At 40.2% G+C, this 19,012-nt stretch overlaps 1 protein-coding gene across 4 annotated transcripts in view; it reads right to left on the bottom strand.

Annotated features, from left to right (window-relative positions):
- il1rapl1a (interleukin 1 receptor accessory protein-like 1a) overlaps window positions 1-19,012 on the bottom strand; it is a 341,975-nt gene that overhangs the window by 280,695 nt on the left and 42,268 nt on the right. For all 4 annotated transcript variants that reach the window (XM_041807356.1, XM_041807358.1, XM_041807357.1 and 1 more), the window contains exon 2: window positions 13,178-13,279. In XM_041807356.1, the coding sequence (XP_041663290.1) occupies window positions 13,178-13,259 (82 nt within the window). In that variant the 5' untranslated portion in view covers window positions 13,260-13,279. The remainder of the gene's footprint in view (window positions 1-13,177; window positions 13,280-19,012) is intronic.

Here is a 19,012-nt window from a genome sequence, read left to right as displayed (position 1 = left end):
TGTATGCTTTTGTATAGTCTAACTTTCAAACATAGAGTCTATGATAAATTGCTGCTATGAAAAATATAAGATCAAGCTATTTTGGCAGTAAATCTCATATGTCTCCTACCCTGTGGCAGCATTTAAAAGCATGAAAAAAACTACAGGGAAAAAGTTCATATTGATGTAGATCGTCTTTGTCACTTTTGAACCTTATAAAAAGGCATAAAGATTAATTTCAGTCTGTTTCTCGAGTAGCTACAAACTGCTTTCAGGAGCCTTTAAAAAGCAGAGTGGAGGCCTAGACAGTCACTTATGGCAGGAGTCAATAGCAGACTATGCTAAAATTAGATCATGGAAATAGTCACCATTTTCTGAGACCAAACATCTATTTCAGACCAAATACTTTGGAAGATAATGTCTAGTTATGTGCATAAATTTTAGGCATGTAGGGCACTACGTATTCATCATGGGGCCCAATGTGGCAACCAGAGTCGAGCTGGACACACGTCGACACAAACTTGTGTCACTCGGCTGCCAAGGTCAAGCTCAACATTTCCGTTATCCAGGCCTTTTTACCCCCGATGATACACCTGGCCGTTTTTGGACCCTTGGGGCATCCACAGCACAACAAGGGGCATGTGGCAATCCTACTACCCGCCAGACAGTACTCTGGAACATTCTTACTTACCACATCCACCACTTACTCCGCCCTAAACGTGTCGACTTTGCAATTTTAGGCAAACGTTTATTTTCCCACGCCTCTTGTAATGAGCAAGGGCATCCAGAGCACAACTGGGGTTTTGTCAATCCTCTTTCCACCATCCATCCATCATACATACGCACATCTGTTCAGGCCTTTCTTGTTAGTACAATATTTTAAGAATGCACGGATGAATTTTCCCCAAACGTTGCACAAATGTCCACTCTGACTCAAGGATGAAGTGATAGGATTTTGAAAGTCATGTGTAAAAGGTCAAAGGTCACTGGGATCATGCCTTGCTTGTGACTGTGATATCTCGAGAGCACTTCAAGGGATTTTCTTGACACTTTACTAATGTCAGCTGTGGCTCAAGGATAAACTGAATACTTTTGGAGGTACAAGATGAAGGTCTAAAACCAGTCCTCATTCTTATACTGTCTTGTACTTTCAGTGTCCAACAGACAATTGCATACAATGCAGTGGCATGATACCACTAAGCAGTACTTCTGTTTTTGTTTAAATCCTTACATTTCAGACACACAAATGAGCCTACATGAAGTAAGATACTAGGGTGTGTTTAGATTACGAGAGTGTTTAAAGTTAAGGAGTCTAAGAGTGTAAAATGTGTGCATCAAGCTTTGAGGAGGATCAATGTTGGGCCTCAAGCATGTTCCAGTTTCAATGTGGTTTTTATTTACATTGTATCCTAAAACTGCAGTCAATAATCCCATTAAAGGGAATTGATTCAACTCAAGTGCACTACATATTTACTGTAAAATAGTGCCTCCACTGCGTTAAGTGTAAGACAAAGCTGGGCTCCAGTTCTTGCATTAGAGCTGAGTGCAGATTGTTGTTTTCCACTGCAGCATGTTCCCTCATCCCTGCAGGCTGTGTTTAAAAGCCATTATTCCAGCTAACAGACCGGTCAGCAGGCCTTGGATGTGTTTAGTGTTGTGTATTGTCTGCCTCTCTCATGACATTTGGAGTGCATAAATGGACAAAGTGTTCACGCAGTGTTTATTTTTTTGTCTCTGTATGGGACAGCAGAGAGGCAGAGGCTGTTATGGCGCAGTGTCGCATCTGTGAGAGATTCATAAATGGAGCTATTGTCTGTTTATGTCCCAGCTGTGCGTCTGGGGCAAAGGAAAACATACAATGAGCACTGTGGGCAACTCTTGTGATGATATACAACATTCAACCTTTGACCAGGTGACAATGACTGATGGGGAGGTGGTGTGCATGTCCCAGCTCTGTGTCCAACCCATGCGTAGCAGGCTACAGAGAAAGTCCTTCAACCTTTTTGCAGTTTTTCCACTTTATCTTTCTGAATTCAACCACAAGTTTGTTAGAGACAGTACTTTATCATAGCTCAGAAATCACGAAAAAGAGCGATCTTTGCTTATCTTTTCATGATTTCATACACTGAGTTAAGACCCATAAAGACCAAAACTTTAAAGAATGTCTGATTTTGCTTTAAGCACTTATAACATAATACAAAATGTATATGTAATGATAATGTGCGCCCAGTGATTATAGATATTGCTCAGAAAGCTGTTCAAATGGCTTTTTATTTCCATATTGAAAATCAGCAGTGACTCATAGCAGGAAGTCCTAAAGAATGACTCACAAATGGAGCAAACTGTGATTATCTGCATATTTACCATTTTCACTGAAAAAAAGGATACTTGATGATTTAATAGATCCAAGTTTAAGGTAAAGTACCTTTTTATAGATTTTATAAATCATGGTAAATACAATTTGGCAAAAAAAAAATAAAATAAAATTCTGCAATGTCAAAGTGAAAACAGATTTCTACAAAGTAATATCAAATTAAATTAAAAAAAAGTCAAAGTCAAGGGATGGATACAAAAAAATTCCAATGCACTGAACATCCCCCAGAGTTCTCCATCAACAAGAAATGGGAGAAAAATGGAGCATGTGTAAATCTGCCTTGATTAGGCCGTCCGCATAAACTGAGTGACCGTGCAAGAAGGATACTAGTAAGAGAGGCCACCAAGACACTTATGACTCCTCTGAAGGAGTTACAAGTCTTAGCAGCAGAGATGGGAGAGACTTTGCCTACAACAACTGTTTCCCTTGTTCCTCACCAGTCAAAGCTTTATGGGAGAGTGGCAAAGAAAAAGCCACTGTTGAGGAAAAATCCTATTACTATCTTAACTAGAGTTGACCAGAAGGCATGTGGGGGACTCCATGGTCAAGTGAGAGACTGCACATCACCACAAATACACCATCCCCACTGTGAGGCACATTGGCAGCATCATGCTGTGGGGATGCTTCTCAGCAGCTAGCCTTGAAAGGCTTGTAAAAGTAGAGGGTAAAATGAGTGTGGAAAATCAAGAAAATCCAGGAAGGCATTCTTACTCAGTCTGCAAGAGAACTACAGCCTGGGAGAAGATCTGTATATATATATATATACAGACACACACACTAGGGGTGTGACGAGATCTCGTGCCACGAGATCTCGCGAGATCAATATTGCGCAGACACTTGGAGCAGCAACTCTCCTTACAAAAACAATACCTAACTGGAAGTCATAAAAGATCACAACGATGCCCTGGCCACTTTAAAACTGTTGGTGGGAGAGCTGAAGAAGAAACGGAGCTGATCCATGACCTATTCAGATCACGTTCCATCCTCCACCCCCTCCTCCGCTTGCGCTTCTTGGGGCTGCACATGATCCGCAAATGCGTAATAAGTTCATCATAACGGTCCAAAATGATGCAATGAAATGTTGCTGCTGTGCAGTCTCCGTAAGAAGAACATAGTGTTAAATTAGTTCGTGTATGCGTGCAGACTCGATCTTAGTGCCGGTATCTGTGATTTTGTAACTTTGTTTGTTGTTGTGTGTATATATATATATATATATATATATATATATATATATATATATATATATATATATGTGTGTGTATGTAGGTGTGTGTGTGTATAGTTATTTAGTTCCAGGAAGACAAAGACCCTAAGCATATAGTGAGAACTACACAGAAATGGTTTGATGACAACAAGGTGAATGTTCTGGTGGCCGAGTCAAAGCTCAGACCATAATCCAACAGAACAGGGGCTTTCACAGTGTAGGAAAGTGAGCCTCCCCCAAATTAAAAACATTTATTCTGTGAACCCCCACCCCCATAAAAAATATGATTTAAACATATATATTTTCAAGCATTTATGTCTCATATTTGCACTGTTTAGTTTTAATTTCTTTTTTTATATATATTTTTGTCTGCATTTGTCTTTAAATATTCATCTTTCCTAATCAGTCATTTGCTCTCTGTAATGAACCTTTTGACTTTACTACCTGATTTTTATGCTCTACACCAGCGATAATCAACTGGAGGCCCAGGGGCCACATCAGGCCCCCTAGAGCATCCCATCAGGCCCCCAGAGGATAATTCAAATCTGAAATTTGAGAGGGCAAAAATATTGCATGCTATTGTCTAACTTTTTTCTTAAAGTCTAAAGAAAACCTTCAGCCTAGCAGCTTATCAGACAAGAAGCCCAGTAGTATTTCTGTATTTTGGTGTTAATTTGCATTTATTTTGCATTCATTTTCCACATAAGGCTCTTTTAGAGTGCACTGTCCCTCCTCTGAGAATCTTCACAGATCTGTTGTTTGCATGTATTTTTGGCCAATCACAACACAGCAAACTCAGTGAAAGACATCAAGAGGGCTCCAGAGATATGTAGCTAAAATATCTCAATCGCCCCCTTGTGGCTGGCTGCAGTATAGGTGACAGGGACTGATCTCACTGTTAAAGGCTTAAAGTTCCATACATTTTGGAAGGAAATGATACAGCACAACAATTTTGAATTAGACAAAAATATTGTTTCTATTTCAGCTTATTTCAATATCCAGCCCCCACAGCATCAGTCAAGAAAAAGCTGGCCCTTATGAAAATGGAATTGATGACCCCTGCTCTACGCTCTAATTTAGTGGTACTATGAGTTTGTGTCTATGCAGTTTATGCAGGATTGCATAACTGCATATCAACCTCCACCTTCAGCCTCACCTGTTACTTGCTTTAAATCAAGCCAAAAACCTGCTCTCATAGAGGCTGCCTTAGCGTTTATGGTGCTAAATGTCCTTGTTACCTTCAGTGACCAAAATTCCTTTAACTTCTTGTCAAAAAAGGCAGACATCATGTCATGACATTCCCATTCTCCTAAGTCTTTTACCCAATTTGAGAAAATTCATTTTCCTTTGATAGGCAAAACATCCTTTGAGTGTTGCCTCTGTCTTTTGAGTTAGCCCTCAACCCCAAATGTGTACAGGTTGTTACCAGAGAAACTGATTGACATGAAAGCAGGCGTGTTAGGGAACTAAAGGGAATTATGTCCACCTAAGGCCCCAATCCAAAGAGGAACATCTTTTTTCGGTTGACCAGCTCTTACTGCAGCTTCACCCCAAACTCCAGTGATAATCTCCTTGACTGATCTCGGCTCAAACTCTGATTCAGCCGAGTGAACAGAGAGGTGCCAACAGGTGTTCAAGCTGATCCAGGAGAGGATTTCTCCTATTTTTCTTTGTTTCGTCTTCAGACTTGACAGTGAGTTTTACACTTGACATGAAGCTGGAGGTTATTTTTATCCCAGCATAGACAGAAGACAACGAGGGGGGTCTTTATTTTCCTAACAGCCACTTGTTATATAACAATGAGGCCTATGTTAAGTCCAAAACTGTGTCCTAAAATAGCAAACTGTGACAGCTTCAGAGAAAGAGATCAATCAAGAAGAGAGACATTGTTAAATATGCCGACAGTTTAACTTAATAAAAGACTAACTAGCTGATCCAAATCGTCACAGATTAATTTTAAGTTGATCTAATCCTTTGTCCTTTCAGAACTCTATAAAACCAAGACTTTATTGGATTTCTTCTTCTCGATCCTCAATTATCTTGTGTTGGTGTGAAGACCATGGGATTGTGTGTTCTTTGTGAAGTTTAAGAGTCTCTGTCTTGTCTGATCAAAGATGACAGGTAAACAAAGCCTGGTGCCATGGAGTAAAAAATCTTGATTTGTAGCAGCAGAGTGGGCTGTGGATCAAAAACGAGCTATGTACAAAAACAGCTCCTCCATGTTTCCACAGAAGTGTGCAAACCCACTGCAAAAAAAGCACCACCCAACAACAGCAATCTACCCCAATTGATATCCAATTCTTCAGAGCTTGACTGGTCATTAAAACCATGAGCAGTGCCAAGCATGCGAGGACAATGAGGGAATAAGAGACACATGCAGCCAGCACACCTTTGGGAAACTCATTAGTCCAGGTAATGCAGGCCCATGCGGACACAACGCTGGCTAATTATAGGATTTTGGAGTGCTACAAACTCTGGGAATGCCGTCCGGACGTTCGGAGGAAAAATCGATTGAATAGCCGCTTTATCCAGCATCTCTGGAGGGCTAATCAAGCACTCATAGCTGATCCCCCCACCCATAACTATTCAAGGTTGTGGAGACAAATTCCCCGCTATTCCTGCAGTCCTACAGAAACAATAGACAATCCCCAAATGACACCCAAACAATTCATTAGGACTGCAGTCCAACAACAGGCTCAGCCATTGTCCCAAACTTTCCTTCTCTCTCTTTCAGTTGAATGAAATGACTTTTTGGGATACAACGTTAAGCCTCAGCTATACTGTACCGTCGTGAAAGAGCCGGTAAGAAGTCAGGGGGAGTTTTAGAGGCAGGGGGGATATGCAGTTAAACAATGAAAAAAAATATTATTAACTTCCTGAGACCTGAGCTTTTGATTGGAATGTAATTTTAGTTCTCAAAGTTATTTTGGATCCAGTGTTAATTTATCTAATACAACCATGACTAAAAATTCTCGTCAATAGCCTTTTTTCCATGACAAAAACTAGCCTAAAACTAACAAAAATAGATCTGTGACGACTAAAACTGACAAAAACTAAGTTTAGTTTTCGTCAAGATGACTAAAACTAGACTAAAATGTAATGTAGTTTCTTCAGATTTTCAGTGGAAAATATATTCCCCAAAGGTTTCAGTGAAACTTCCTCATAAAGCCTGAACATTTCAATAACATTTTCCCCAAAAACATCTGTGTGAATTCATGGAAATTTTCAAGCAAATTCACCAAAATTTTAAAGCAAATTCCGCCTTGAATTTATAATCAAATCACCCCCCCCAAAAAATACAAATACATTACCTAAAAATTCCATGAAAGTGATGGAAAATTCCCCAAAATGACTATAAAAAGTTTTGATATATTTCTTGGAAAATCTCAAAGGCAACCCCATCCAAAATTCCCCAAAATATCCAGAAAGAAATCTAATATTTCAGCGAAAATACTGTACCCAAAATGCCAAATCCTTACAATCCTAAAGTTTCCATAAAATGACAAAAAAATGCCCCCAAACATCCAAACACATTTCCTGCTTTACATGAATAATTAAAATTTCAAAGGACAACCCTGTCCCTAATTCCCAAAAAATACTACAAATTAATTTTCTATATTTCCATTTAAAAATAATATATTTCAAAGCAAATTTCCTCAAAAGATCCCCCTCCTCCCCCAAAAAAGGGAACAAAATCAAATGAAATTCCCCAAAATAACAAATATATTCCTTAAATTTTAATGAAAATACTTGAGAATTTCCATATAAGTCCTTCAAAATATCAAACAAAATTCCCAGGACAACACCCAAAATGTTTCAAAGAAAAGTTCCCCTTCAACTACCAATGACATGCTCCTCCAAAATAAATTAAAGCAAACACCATTGAAATATTCAAATCAAATTGCCCCCAAATTGAAAATCCATTTGACATTTTTTAAGAAAATACCAGAAAACTTCCCCCCAAAATTTTCAGAAACATCCAAAAAAGAAAGTCCATCAAAATGCTTGAAAATGTTAAAAGCAAGTTTTCCCCAAAATTTCCAATGAAAATATACATACATTTCCCAAACCTCCATTCAAATGACAGAACATTTCTTCAATTATCCAAACAAATTCTCTAAAGTTTAGATGAAATACACAAATTGCCCCCAAAATAATACAAGAACCTTTCTACAAGCAGAAATAAGTAGCCAGGATGGAACGTCTTTATACATACACAGAGTGTTAGGAGGTTAAGATACTGACCACTAACATTGAAAAAAAGACCAGATGGATTTTATTTTACATTTAAACCAGCAGGTGTCAAACTACAGCTCTTAGTCAAGGTTTTTCACTTCCAAATCAGACTCTAACTGCAAGCCAGAAACTTAATGAAAGCAGTTTTCAGTCTTCTACCTCTGATGTAAATTTTCCACCAATATTTTTAAAGAAAGCTCACAAATCAATGCTGGAAAAAGCCTGGATTAAAATAGGGATGCCAATATGCATTTGAAGGTGTTGTTTTTATCTCTTTATTTGTTTGTGTGAAAAAGAAGTAGGCAGAGATGAAAATAGGGAAAGAGGAAGTGACAGCCTCCATGTCCCAGATTACTACTTTAATGTGAGCTTGTCTGCTTTTCTACATGCTTCCATTTATAATCTTGAGCCAGACAGAGAAGCCTCTCAAAGTGCCATTAAGTAGCCAAACTGTCCTGTGACGCTCCATCACCTCTTGACCTCTGAGCTGGGCGGTAATATTGACTTAACTGCTGTCGATATCTGACTAGAGGACCCAAAGGAGCCTCTTGATTGATCTGATGTGCTGTCCTGGGTCTGATCTATATGGAAATCCTCAGTGGACCAGAGTGTACATCCACAGAGGTACTCAAGTATGTGTTTGTTAGCACACATGTAAGAACACACAATAACACAGGTAAACAGATGTGCACAATACACAATAATGACTCTTCTCTGTACCAAAACCCAATTAGACACATGAATGCAGTCAATTACCTATTAAGGACAGGTCAATAGTTGGACAAAGATCAAGTTAAATTCCAACTATGCTATAACCATGAGATAGAAAGCTTGTAATGACGATTAGATGACCAAAGTGTTCATATACTGTAACTTAGCAGGATGATCAATATGCAATAGATCTGAGACTTGAGAACTGCTGAATCATTGGAGTTCATTGATCTTATGGAGCATTCTGATGAGACTGATTATATCAGCAGGATAACTTCACTGACAGGAGGACAGCCTTATGTCTCACACTTTAACTCAGTTGGTGATATGTATAAATATTCATTTTTACAATTGCTGACTCCATTAAACTAAGCAGAACTCTAAATCGTGAACCACAACTCTGGATCGAGTAAGGGGGAAAAGAATGATGTGTGGATGTAAAATTAGACATTGAATATTGGGCATGAACTGAAACACGTGAATATAGAATGACAACATCCAGGTTCTTTGCATTCACGTGATCCCAACGACTTGTGGACAGTCGTTAGAAATGAATTGGAAGGGAGGAAAGTTGGTACCTTAAAGCTCTAAACAGACAATCCATCCATCCTCCTTCTGCTTATCCAGGCTGGGTTGCAGTGGTAGCAGGTTGAGCAAGTCAACCAAGACATCCTTCTCCCCAGCAACACTTTCCAACTCCTACTGGGGGATCCTGAGGCGTTCCCAGGCCAGACAGGATATAGAATCCCTTCAGCACATTCTGGGTCTCAAAGGGAGGCGTCCAGGAGGCATCCTGATCAGATGCACAAACCACCTCAAGGAGCTCCCTTCGATGAGAAGGAGCAGTGTCTCTATTCTTAGTTCTCTATGGATGTCTGAACTCTTCACCCTATCTCTAAGGCTGAGCCCAGCCACCCTCCGGAGAAAACTCAGTCGCTTGTATCCAGGATCTCATTCTTTCATTTATTACCCAGAGTTCATGACCATAGGTGAGGGTTAGGAGGAAGATTGGCTGGTAAACTGAAAGCTTTGGCTTCCAGCTCAGCTCCCTCTTCACCACAACGGTTCAGCACAACGCTTGTAAAACTGCTGACGCTGCACAAATCAATCGATCAATCTCCCGCTCCCTGTAGGACTCAAAATTTGACCAGAAAGTCATGACTGTAGATCAATTGCCAAATTTGGCCAGAAAATGAACCATCGCGGAAACATCTTGAAGTCTGACCAAAAAGTCGTCACCAAAGACTTGTCGCCAAACTTGAGGAAGAAACTGACGATGGGGGAGCAACTCGAAATTTGCCCAAAAGCTCATGACCTTACACCTGTGGCCAAATTTGAACAAAAAAAATTAAACCACCACAGAAATGTTACAAAATTTGACCAAAAAGTCATGACCATGAAACGGTTGCCAAATTTGAGAGAATTTTGAGCAAAAAAATGGTCACCATGGAAACCTCTCAAAACCATCAGAAATCAACCACAGTCATATCTGACAGCTTCCAGCATAGACCACCTCCAGTGACTCTGACTTTTGCAAAGGCAGGGCAGTCAGAAGACAATTAGAAATACAAGCCCTGATTGGATTATGGAACTTGAGGTAAATATCAAGAGCCAAGAGTGGATAAAATCAAGGAAGCCAACAGGAGAGTATTCAAATTAGTTTACTCTAACATTTCTCCAAAGACACAGGAATAGTTTGGAAGCCGTTATATGACAAGGGTGATTGCACTTTTGATAGAAATATCTGACATTATTGTTCTGCTGGCAATGTCAGGTCCAAAAAGAAGCCTGCTAGTTCTTGTTATGTTTTGTCTTTTGTTAGTCTCCCCAGAGTGTAACTATATAGAATCCTTGAACAGGAGTTCTGCTTCACAAAAGCCACCATACTTCAACAAACGGACCTGCAAACAAGTCACCAATCTTTACAATAGTGAAGATAAGTGGAAGAACTTTCATACGCCTCTTCTGGTACTGATTGCAGCTTATGTTTGCCGTGTATGGATGAGTATGTCTACATTCTTTGTCACTGACCATCCTCTTTTCTTGCTGAAGCACATTATTCATTTATAAGCTGCTCTCCTGCTCTTTGTGTCTGTGTCTACAGAGCGTGCTCCTTTCAGTATAAAACCTTTATCCAAAGGTCAGTCCGTAAACCTTTAGACATGCCCACACATGTCTGCAGTACAAACTAAACACACATGGACACAGGGGTAGTGGTGTAATCAGCATGCATGAGAGCCAACCCAACACACCTGGATTCACACTCCTGTACTTAAATATGGATTTAAATGCAGAAAGAAATGTGCCTTATCTTACTTTATTACAGCTGTCAATCTGACTGTTTTACCTCTGAAAATTTGGATTAAACTAGTATGGAAGTACCGACAAAAGCTGTAATGAAGCACACAGGCTCTACTTATTCTCAGTAATGGCAGCTTGTCTGTTAAGAACTGGCAGCTTGAATCCCTATATGTATTCCCATCATGAAAACTTTCTACCCTCAGTCTTTTTGCTCTCCATTTTCTCTTTTGACCTTTGCATTTGTTCACAATTGATGCTCAATTTGCTGGCATTTAGAGCCAAAATGAGTTTCACAGTAACCCTCAGTGACCCTGTCACTGAGCAATTGGATCATTTGGTGGCTGTCACTCTCTCTGGATCGAGGTAGGTCTTGCTAATTCTAAGAGGTACAGTGTAGAACTTATCATCGATTTGCATGCTCTTCACCTGAGACGTAGGAAAGAATGACGCACTTATGTCTAAATTGCTTAACATCGTTTAATTTTCCTGTGTGAGTCATTCAAGCACAGTACTGGGAAGGAAGGCTTCCTGTATAATAACCTGCTAGTCTTCTTTCCAAACAATAGACTTAAATACATACAGTACATGATGACCCTCAAGTGGTCAGAATTTGGCATTACCTTCATAAATGCCTGTAAGACCACCAATAACCACGGCATGTTCAAATTCACTCAGTTTCAAAAATGGGTCAGTTACGATACCACCCCTCAACTTTTGCTTGTATAAAAGTGTCACCCTAAATACTTATGACGTCCAACACCTCACTGACTACCTCCACCACTGTTGCTTTCCAAGACTCCCACTCATTCTGTTATCCTGCCTGCTAGCACATAAAATAAGAATAAAGCTTGGCTTTAGGCCACAGAGTCAAGCATTAGCATATAACTGAGATCAACTGATCTCACACAAGCATGCTATTGGCTAATAGCACTCATGTGGCCATATTTAACCTGCTTTAGTCCAGCTACACTTTGCTGCTCCCTCTGCAAAGCTGCTTTTTGCAACCCTCCTCCACCCCAGCTCCTCCTTTATTCTGCTTCTGATTTAATCAGCGTCATTCTGTTGTCCTGATACCTGCTCTGCTCTAGGTGTTTTGCTGCTTCTCTCCCTGCCTTAGGCTTTCCTCGTAGGCACAGGAAAGGCAGGAACATTTGCTGTTACTGCTTGATGCTAGCCATGTGGGTTAGTGGAAGGGCCCAAAACAGCCACACCGCCAAATAGAAATAAAAGCAGTAAGTCTTCATTTATAACTGCTAATAAAGAAAAATATTTCTAACTGCAAATCATGTGTGTTTCTTGACAAAGTCGTCCTGACTGAACTGTGATGTCGGTCGCTTCAGGGTGACACCAAAGTCACATTCGATGCGGTCTGGCCTTTCAGACTGTGGTCAGATCCTGAAAGAACATGTATTTGATTACATATAAAAGTGGACTGAGTCTGGTATGAAAAGATCGAACCCAATGTGACTTGCGTCGTTGACACTGTCAGAAACAAGTCAGATGTGGGTCACATGTGAGCAAAACAAAAAAAAGAAAAAAAGATTTGGTGACTTTTGCCTTTTAGTGTGAATGTTGCCAGAGATAGGGCGGGTGGGTGGCTTATGTTTGAAAAAATGCCACAAAAGCACACTCTTGGATACCCCTATGGTAGATAAACAACATAAGGTGCCAACTTTGGTGCCATGTAAGTTGACAAAATGTGATAAAATACCCTCTAAGGGTGCCCTACAAATGGACAGGATTTAAGAAGGTGCATCTGGGTGCCACTCCAGTGGATGAGTGCCCTCCAGGTCTCCCTTCTGGTGGACCCAGAATGCACATGTTCAATATAGCTGAGAAAATATAATGGTTTACAACTTAATTTTCACTGACACACTTTGTGAAATAAATGGTTGAATGGTTTAGAATTCCTACAAATCCGTTGTTGGTATAATTATTACAAAAATGTGTAATCTTAACAATTCTATTACAAATGATGATTTTTAATATTTTGGCTCCTGCCTCCGTAACATCCCGAGAACACCATTGGTTCATGGATTACCCTAATGAAGTAGTTAATGGGTTTAATTACACACCAGAGAGAAAATATATTCAAGTAAGTGCAATGCAATATTAGTCTTAAACTACAAACATAACATTTACCAAACAGCAGCATGTAAAATTATTATATCAATGCAATAAAATGTACCAGAAACCTCCAAATTGAATCAAAGACAGTGCCAGCCATTGATGGTTGGCAGATAACAAAAAATGCAGCACTCAAATGTACCCAAATGCATACGTAGAGAAAATGTTATATAAATAACACATAAAGGGTGCATGCAATGAAGGATTAAGAGTAAAAGTTGTACAAAAGACAGTGTGGTAAATACCTGAGCCTCTCTTAGAGACCACCTTTACACTCCTGGACAGCGTGATGTACAGCAGGATCAGCAGAGGGCTGGGAGGTCTCATCTTCCCCCCGTCCTCACAGCCTGAAGAAGAAGAGCCAGGAGAAGGAGAGACGACAGGAGACAGAGAAGGAGAAAAAGAGTAATCAGTCACTGCCGCTACAGGAGATCAAGTACCTTATTGTCACTACCAGACAAGAGTATGTGTCAGAGAGGAGGATGTTCTGTAATTTCCCAAACACTGTAGTGAGAAAGAAACACTGGACAAACAGACACACACACAGAAAGATAGCCAACTGGTCACTCGCATCAGCATATCATTTTGCACAGACCCCCAGGGGGTCTTTCTGGTAATGATTTTCTCCCATGATTGCAGTTGAGACGTGTTATCACAGCAAGGATATATTTTACCAGAAACTATTCCCTGAGATGCTGACGAATCAATAAAGAAATAATTACATGTGTAAGAAACACCACTTTTAATCGCCAGCTTCATTAAAAAATAGGAGGGGGCCTTGAAGGAAATTTCAAATTATCACCTCGTGGCTCGGAGAGATGCGGCAAATATCCCACCCATATCCCTTATCAACTCATACATCATATTAATTGATGGAGGTGCCTCATTCTCTTCTCCTCATCTTCTGGAGTAAATGACATAATCTAACATGTAGTAATTACCCACTAATAGCCAGCTCCTGAAATAGAGCCGCTGCTGCTGTATAAATTTTATGTTAAATGAAAAAAGAAACACACTCATCAAAGAGAACTTAGAGTGATAACCATGCAGTGGCAGTAGGCTACCATTCTCATCAATTATGGGACTTTAATTAAAGCTTTACTGGCAAACACTAAACAAATGAAGTCAAAGAAAAGCTCATTAGAGTTTTAAATGTTTTACAAGTTAAATGAGAAGTTCAACAGTTTGGGAAAAGTATTTGATTTGTTTCTTACTGAGAGTTAGCTAGGGGTATTGATATGACTGCTTTATGCTAAGGCTAATGCTAGTAGCCTTTGAGTTTAGCCTAGCTCAAAAAGGGAAAAAGAGGAAAACAGAAAGCTTTGCTTGGTATGAAGGTGACAAATCCTATCAGCCAGCACTGGTTAAGCTAGTCCAAAATGATTAGAAAAACTATGTGGTTACACCAACATATTTTCAGGTATCATGGAGAGTAGTTTAGGTCCTGTCTAAACTAGCATGTTACTACATTCTATTGATTAAACAAGACATTACTTTAAAATTCATAGCAGCTCCTTGGAGCATTTTGTGGCCTTTTGATTGAGCCTTGCTAGCTGTTTCTACCAGTCTCAATTGTTTTTGCTAACTTAGCAAAGTTAGCTTGCTTCTGTCACTGGGTTTGTAAAAGCAATGTTGGTGTGTTTGCATCTACTCAAAGCAAGAAAACAAAAAATGAACTTTATTTAGATATTTGGCGTTTGCAGGAGGATGGGGGGGGTAGATTTGTTGTCTTAAGTAAGGCTATGCTAAATTTGCCTCCTCCTGGCTCATGCTAAGCTAGGTTAGCTTACTGCTGTCATTGGTCTACATTACCAACGCTTATATGTGTTTTATCAATCCTTAAAGAAATAAAAATGAACTTTTTTGAAGGAAAGGATCTGATATTTGAGGCAGAATTTGTTGCTGTCGGTGAAGCTATGCTAACTGTTAGAACACATTTGTTGTGCTAAGCTAAGTTAGCTTGCTGCTGTCTGTAGGTTTACATTGACAATATTAATATGTGTGGTACAAATCTGCTCATCTGAGGCTCAGAATGAAAAAGAAAAGAGAATTTGGGAGACCAAGACTCATTGTGATTAGCAGGTGCAGAATCCATGTATTTGTCAATCTGTTACAAAGAATAGGATCAAGAGAACACAACATATATCAAATCAACCCAATGAACCAGAAAGACTTGCAGGACCCTGGCCTGTGGAGACACAAACCAGAGAGCCAGAGCAAGGAGGGACCATGGAGTCTGCGGCGAGTCATGTGCACTCCAGATTAGCATAGCTAATGAAAGGAGCCTCTCTCAGTGTGTGTTTACTCGGTGCTTGCAGAGGCCCGCTTTAAAAGAAGCCTTTCTCTGCTCCTCGATCACATCCTACGAGGAAACAACATTCAGTCGATAAACATCGCTCTGCCAATAACATTCTGGCAAATGCCACAGCTAAAGGATTGGCTCCTCTTTTGTTCGCCTAAAAGAGCCTCTAGAAACACTTGCCGATAAGCCGGCCAGTTCTAATTGTGTGTTTTTAGATGCAGCTGTAACACCACTGCAACTTTATCGCTATGTTCACAAAAAAAAAAAAAAAACAAGCAGAAACACGTTAAAAGGTCCAAATTCTTCAGAGGTCAGTTCAGATTTTCGAAACCCTCCATTCTAATGACCATATCCCCCTTTAAACATAAACTCATCCTGCGGCAATTGCTGCAATACTCTCCCAGAAATGTAGCAAGACAGGCATAAAGGAGGGAATTGCCACAACTAAACATGCAATGACAAGAGTATGAAATTGAAAAGTCAAGAAACACTAGGACCAGAGAGACCATAACGACACACAGAGAAGCAGAAAGGGAGAATAAAAAAAAGGAGAAACAGGTAATAACACCATTACAGCCGCATGGTATTCAATTTCCCAACACTGCTGGGTTTGTTCAGTGTGGTTCAGGCTGTGCTAAATAGTTTTGTCGAAAAAACTAAAGTTAAAAAACCAAGTGGTTCAAGATAACTTAATTTTGCATGCCTCATAGTGAAGATTTGACATCAGCGGGGACTATTCTTGCCTTTCTCGAACAGTGCTGGGAAGAAGTATTTACCCTCTTACTGATATCTTTTTTGTTTTTTTTGCACATTTGTCACACTTAAATGTTTCAGATCATCAATCAGATTTTAATATTAGACAAATATAACCTGAGTTAATATAAAATGCAGTTTTTAATTGCTGGTTTTATGTATGAAGGGGAAAAAGCCACCCAAACCGGTCTGACCCTGTATAGAAAAGTAATTCCCCATCCTTGTTAAATCATGAATTAACTGTGATTTACCAAATCTTTTGGAAAGCTGAGGGCTCACCTGAGGCTCATGCAGGAGGTCACAGAAGAACCCAGAACAACATTTAAAGACCTGCAGGCCTCACTTGACTCAGTTAAAGTGAGAGTTCATGATCTAACATATGCCAGAAGACATCCTGATGATTCCCAAGACTTTTGGGAAAATATTCTGTGGACTGACGAGACAAAAGTTGAACTTTTTGGGTGGTGTAGTGGTAGTGCGATGGTCTGGGTCTGCTTTGCTACTTTGCTACTTTGCTACTTGCCGTAATTACGGATTTATGAATTCTGCCCTCTACCAGAAGATCCTAAAAGAAAATGGCCGGCCATCAGTTTGTGACCTCATGCTCAAACACACTTGAGTTACGCAGCAGAACAACGATCCAAAACACCAGCAAGTGCACCTCTGAGAGGCTTCAATAAAACAAAATAAAGGTTTTGGAGCGGCCCTACCAAAACCCAAACTTTAGTCTGATTGAGATGCTGTGGCATGATCTTAAACAGGCTGTTAACACTGGAAAACTCCCCCATGTGGCTGAATTAAAACAACTCTTCAAAGAGTGGCCCAAAATTCCTCCACAGTGATGTGAAAGACACGCTTGCTTGCAGTTGGTGCCACCAAGGGTGGCACAACCAGTAATTAGGTTTAGGGAGCAATTACTTTTTCCTATCTGGCATATAGGGCCAGACAGGTTTGGATGGCTTCTTTTACTTACTCAGGTTATCTTTGTTTGATGTTAAAATTTATTTCATGATCTGACACATTTGGGCGTGGCAATGTGCAAAACAAGAAGCAGGAAAGGGGGGAAATGCTTTTCCACTGCACTGTAGCTGTCCCATAAAGTCAAAATGGCCAAAGAGATGATTTTATTACAAGTTCCAGACACAACTTGATCACTCTACATGACTGAATGATTGGCAGGTTGCTTCTGCAGCTGCAGGACATGGAGGTCTGGCCTGTCACAGCCTAATTCAACAGAACAATGTCAGCATCGCTCGTCTTTGTCCCGATCATGTCACGCCTTCACAAACTCAGTGGGTCCTGCCAGCCATGACATCACCATCCTGCCATCTAGAAACAGAGGGTTATTGTAGCCTTTGCAAAACAGCCCAAAACACACCTCGTCTCACCTCTCCTCCCCCTGAATTCCCCTTTCATTTCCTCTATTCACATATCTATTCAAACTTCTGCACTAAAGCAATCAAAAGAGCTACTTTAAGGAGTTGAAAGCTGATTGGCTGATGGGTCAAAGTGACTTCTCAGAGTTCCCCTTCAAATGGACATATTGGGGGGACAGTGTTTACTCACATTTAACATTTATTTCAGGACAAAATTAACTCCGCACTGATTCATCCAGCACTCATATGGCCTTGTGTGAAGGTGTCTGAGTACAACCTACACGTTTTATAGTTTCCAGGGTAACTGCAAAAAGCTCTATGATGCTGAGCCGCAGTTCCCTTTGAAAATATCTCCTCAAAACTCTACAAGCGAAAGCACACGCATACCTCGGATAACTTTTCAGCAAAACTATTGTACAGATGTAAGAAGTAGTTCAGATATGTTTTGTACATCTTGTTTTACAGCCCTCTGCGTCCCTCGTGCCGCTACTACAGCCAAGTTTTTTCCTCCCAGGCGTCAGGAGCAGGTGTGTTTGAGGAGGCGCACGCAGAGGCATGGCGTGATATCCACACTTCAGCGATGCATGAAGCATGCACACATCATCACACACATAGCGTTTGCCTGCTGCTTTTTTTTTTTTACCAGAAAATGAGAGGGCATGGCCTCGCACCGCCTGCCCATTCACCCTGACAAAGTAGCAGAAGAATTTACCGTGTGCCGCCGCTGTTGTGGGACTCCATCTCCCAGGAGAGCTGTATATCTTTCCCCATCTTCCCCTAATGTGTTTCAATTCAATTATCACCTCATGCTATTTGTTGCTTGCACACTCTGTCTGCTGCGTGGTTGTGTGTTTCATTTTCTAATTGTTTTATCTCCAGGGAGCAGGACACACAGACTCACAAACTAACTGAAATCACAAGTATTCTCCCGCTCTTTTACTGTGACATGTTAAAGCAGAGAAGGAAAAAACCTCCGCCATCTTGGCACGGTGAGCTGTGGATGATTGATCATGTGATTTAGGGATTTAATCCAATTTGAAGGCTGCCTGCACTGTGGTCTTAGGTAAAGTACATCTTCATAGCATTTACAAGATGAGGCTGTGTGCCCTGACAGGACCAGGAATGCAGACGGTGGGACTGTGCAACTGAAAGTAAATCATCCGGAGTATCTCCCTGGTACCTCAGAGTCATGTTTAAGGCTGTCAAAACGTTTTATTCTTTGATATTTTTTGAAATCATATTAGTTAAAATACAACCCCAATTCCAAAAAGGTGGGATGCTTTAGAATGTTAATAAAAAGAGAATGCAATGACTTGCAAATCTGATAAACCCATAATTTATTCACGAAGAACACAAGCAACATATCTAATGTTGAAACTGAGACATTTTACCATTTCATGAAAAAAAAATAGCTCATTTTCAATCTGAAAGAAGCAACAGATCCCAAAATGTAGGGATGCAGACAAAGTAGTACCAAAGTAAAACACTGGGAGGAGCATTTTGCAACCAATTAGGTTAATTGGCAAAAGGTTGGTAATGTGAAAGTGAAAAGTGTAGTTCAGGAAGGCTCTTGGCTAATTGCACCCATGATGCCATATTCAAACTGCTCTAGCCTGGCTACGCTTTTCTGCTTTCTCTTTCTCTGCAAT

Source organism: Cheilinus undulatus, linkage group 15, assembly GCF_018320785.1.
Source record: "Cheilinus undulatus linkage group 15, ASM1832078v1, whole genome shotgun sequence".
Taxonomy (NCBI): Eukaryota; Metazoa; Chordata; class Actinopteri; order Labriformes; family Labridae; genus Cheilinus; species Cheilinus undulatus.
The sequence above is the reverse complement of the archived record's forward strand: the minus strand, read 5'-3'. Positions and strand labels throughout refer to the sequence as shown.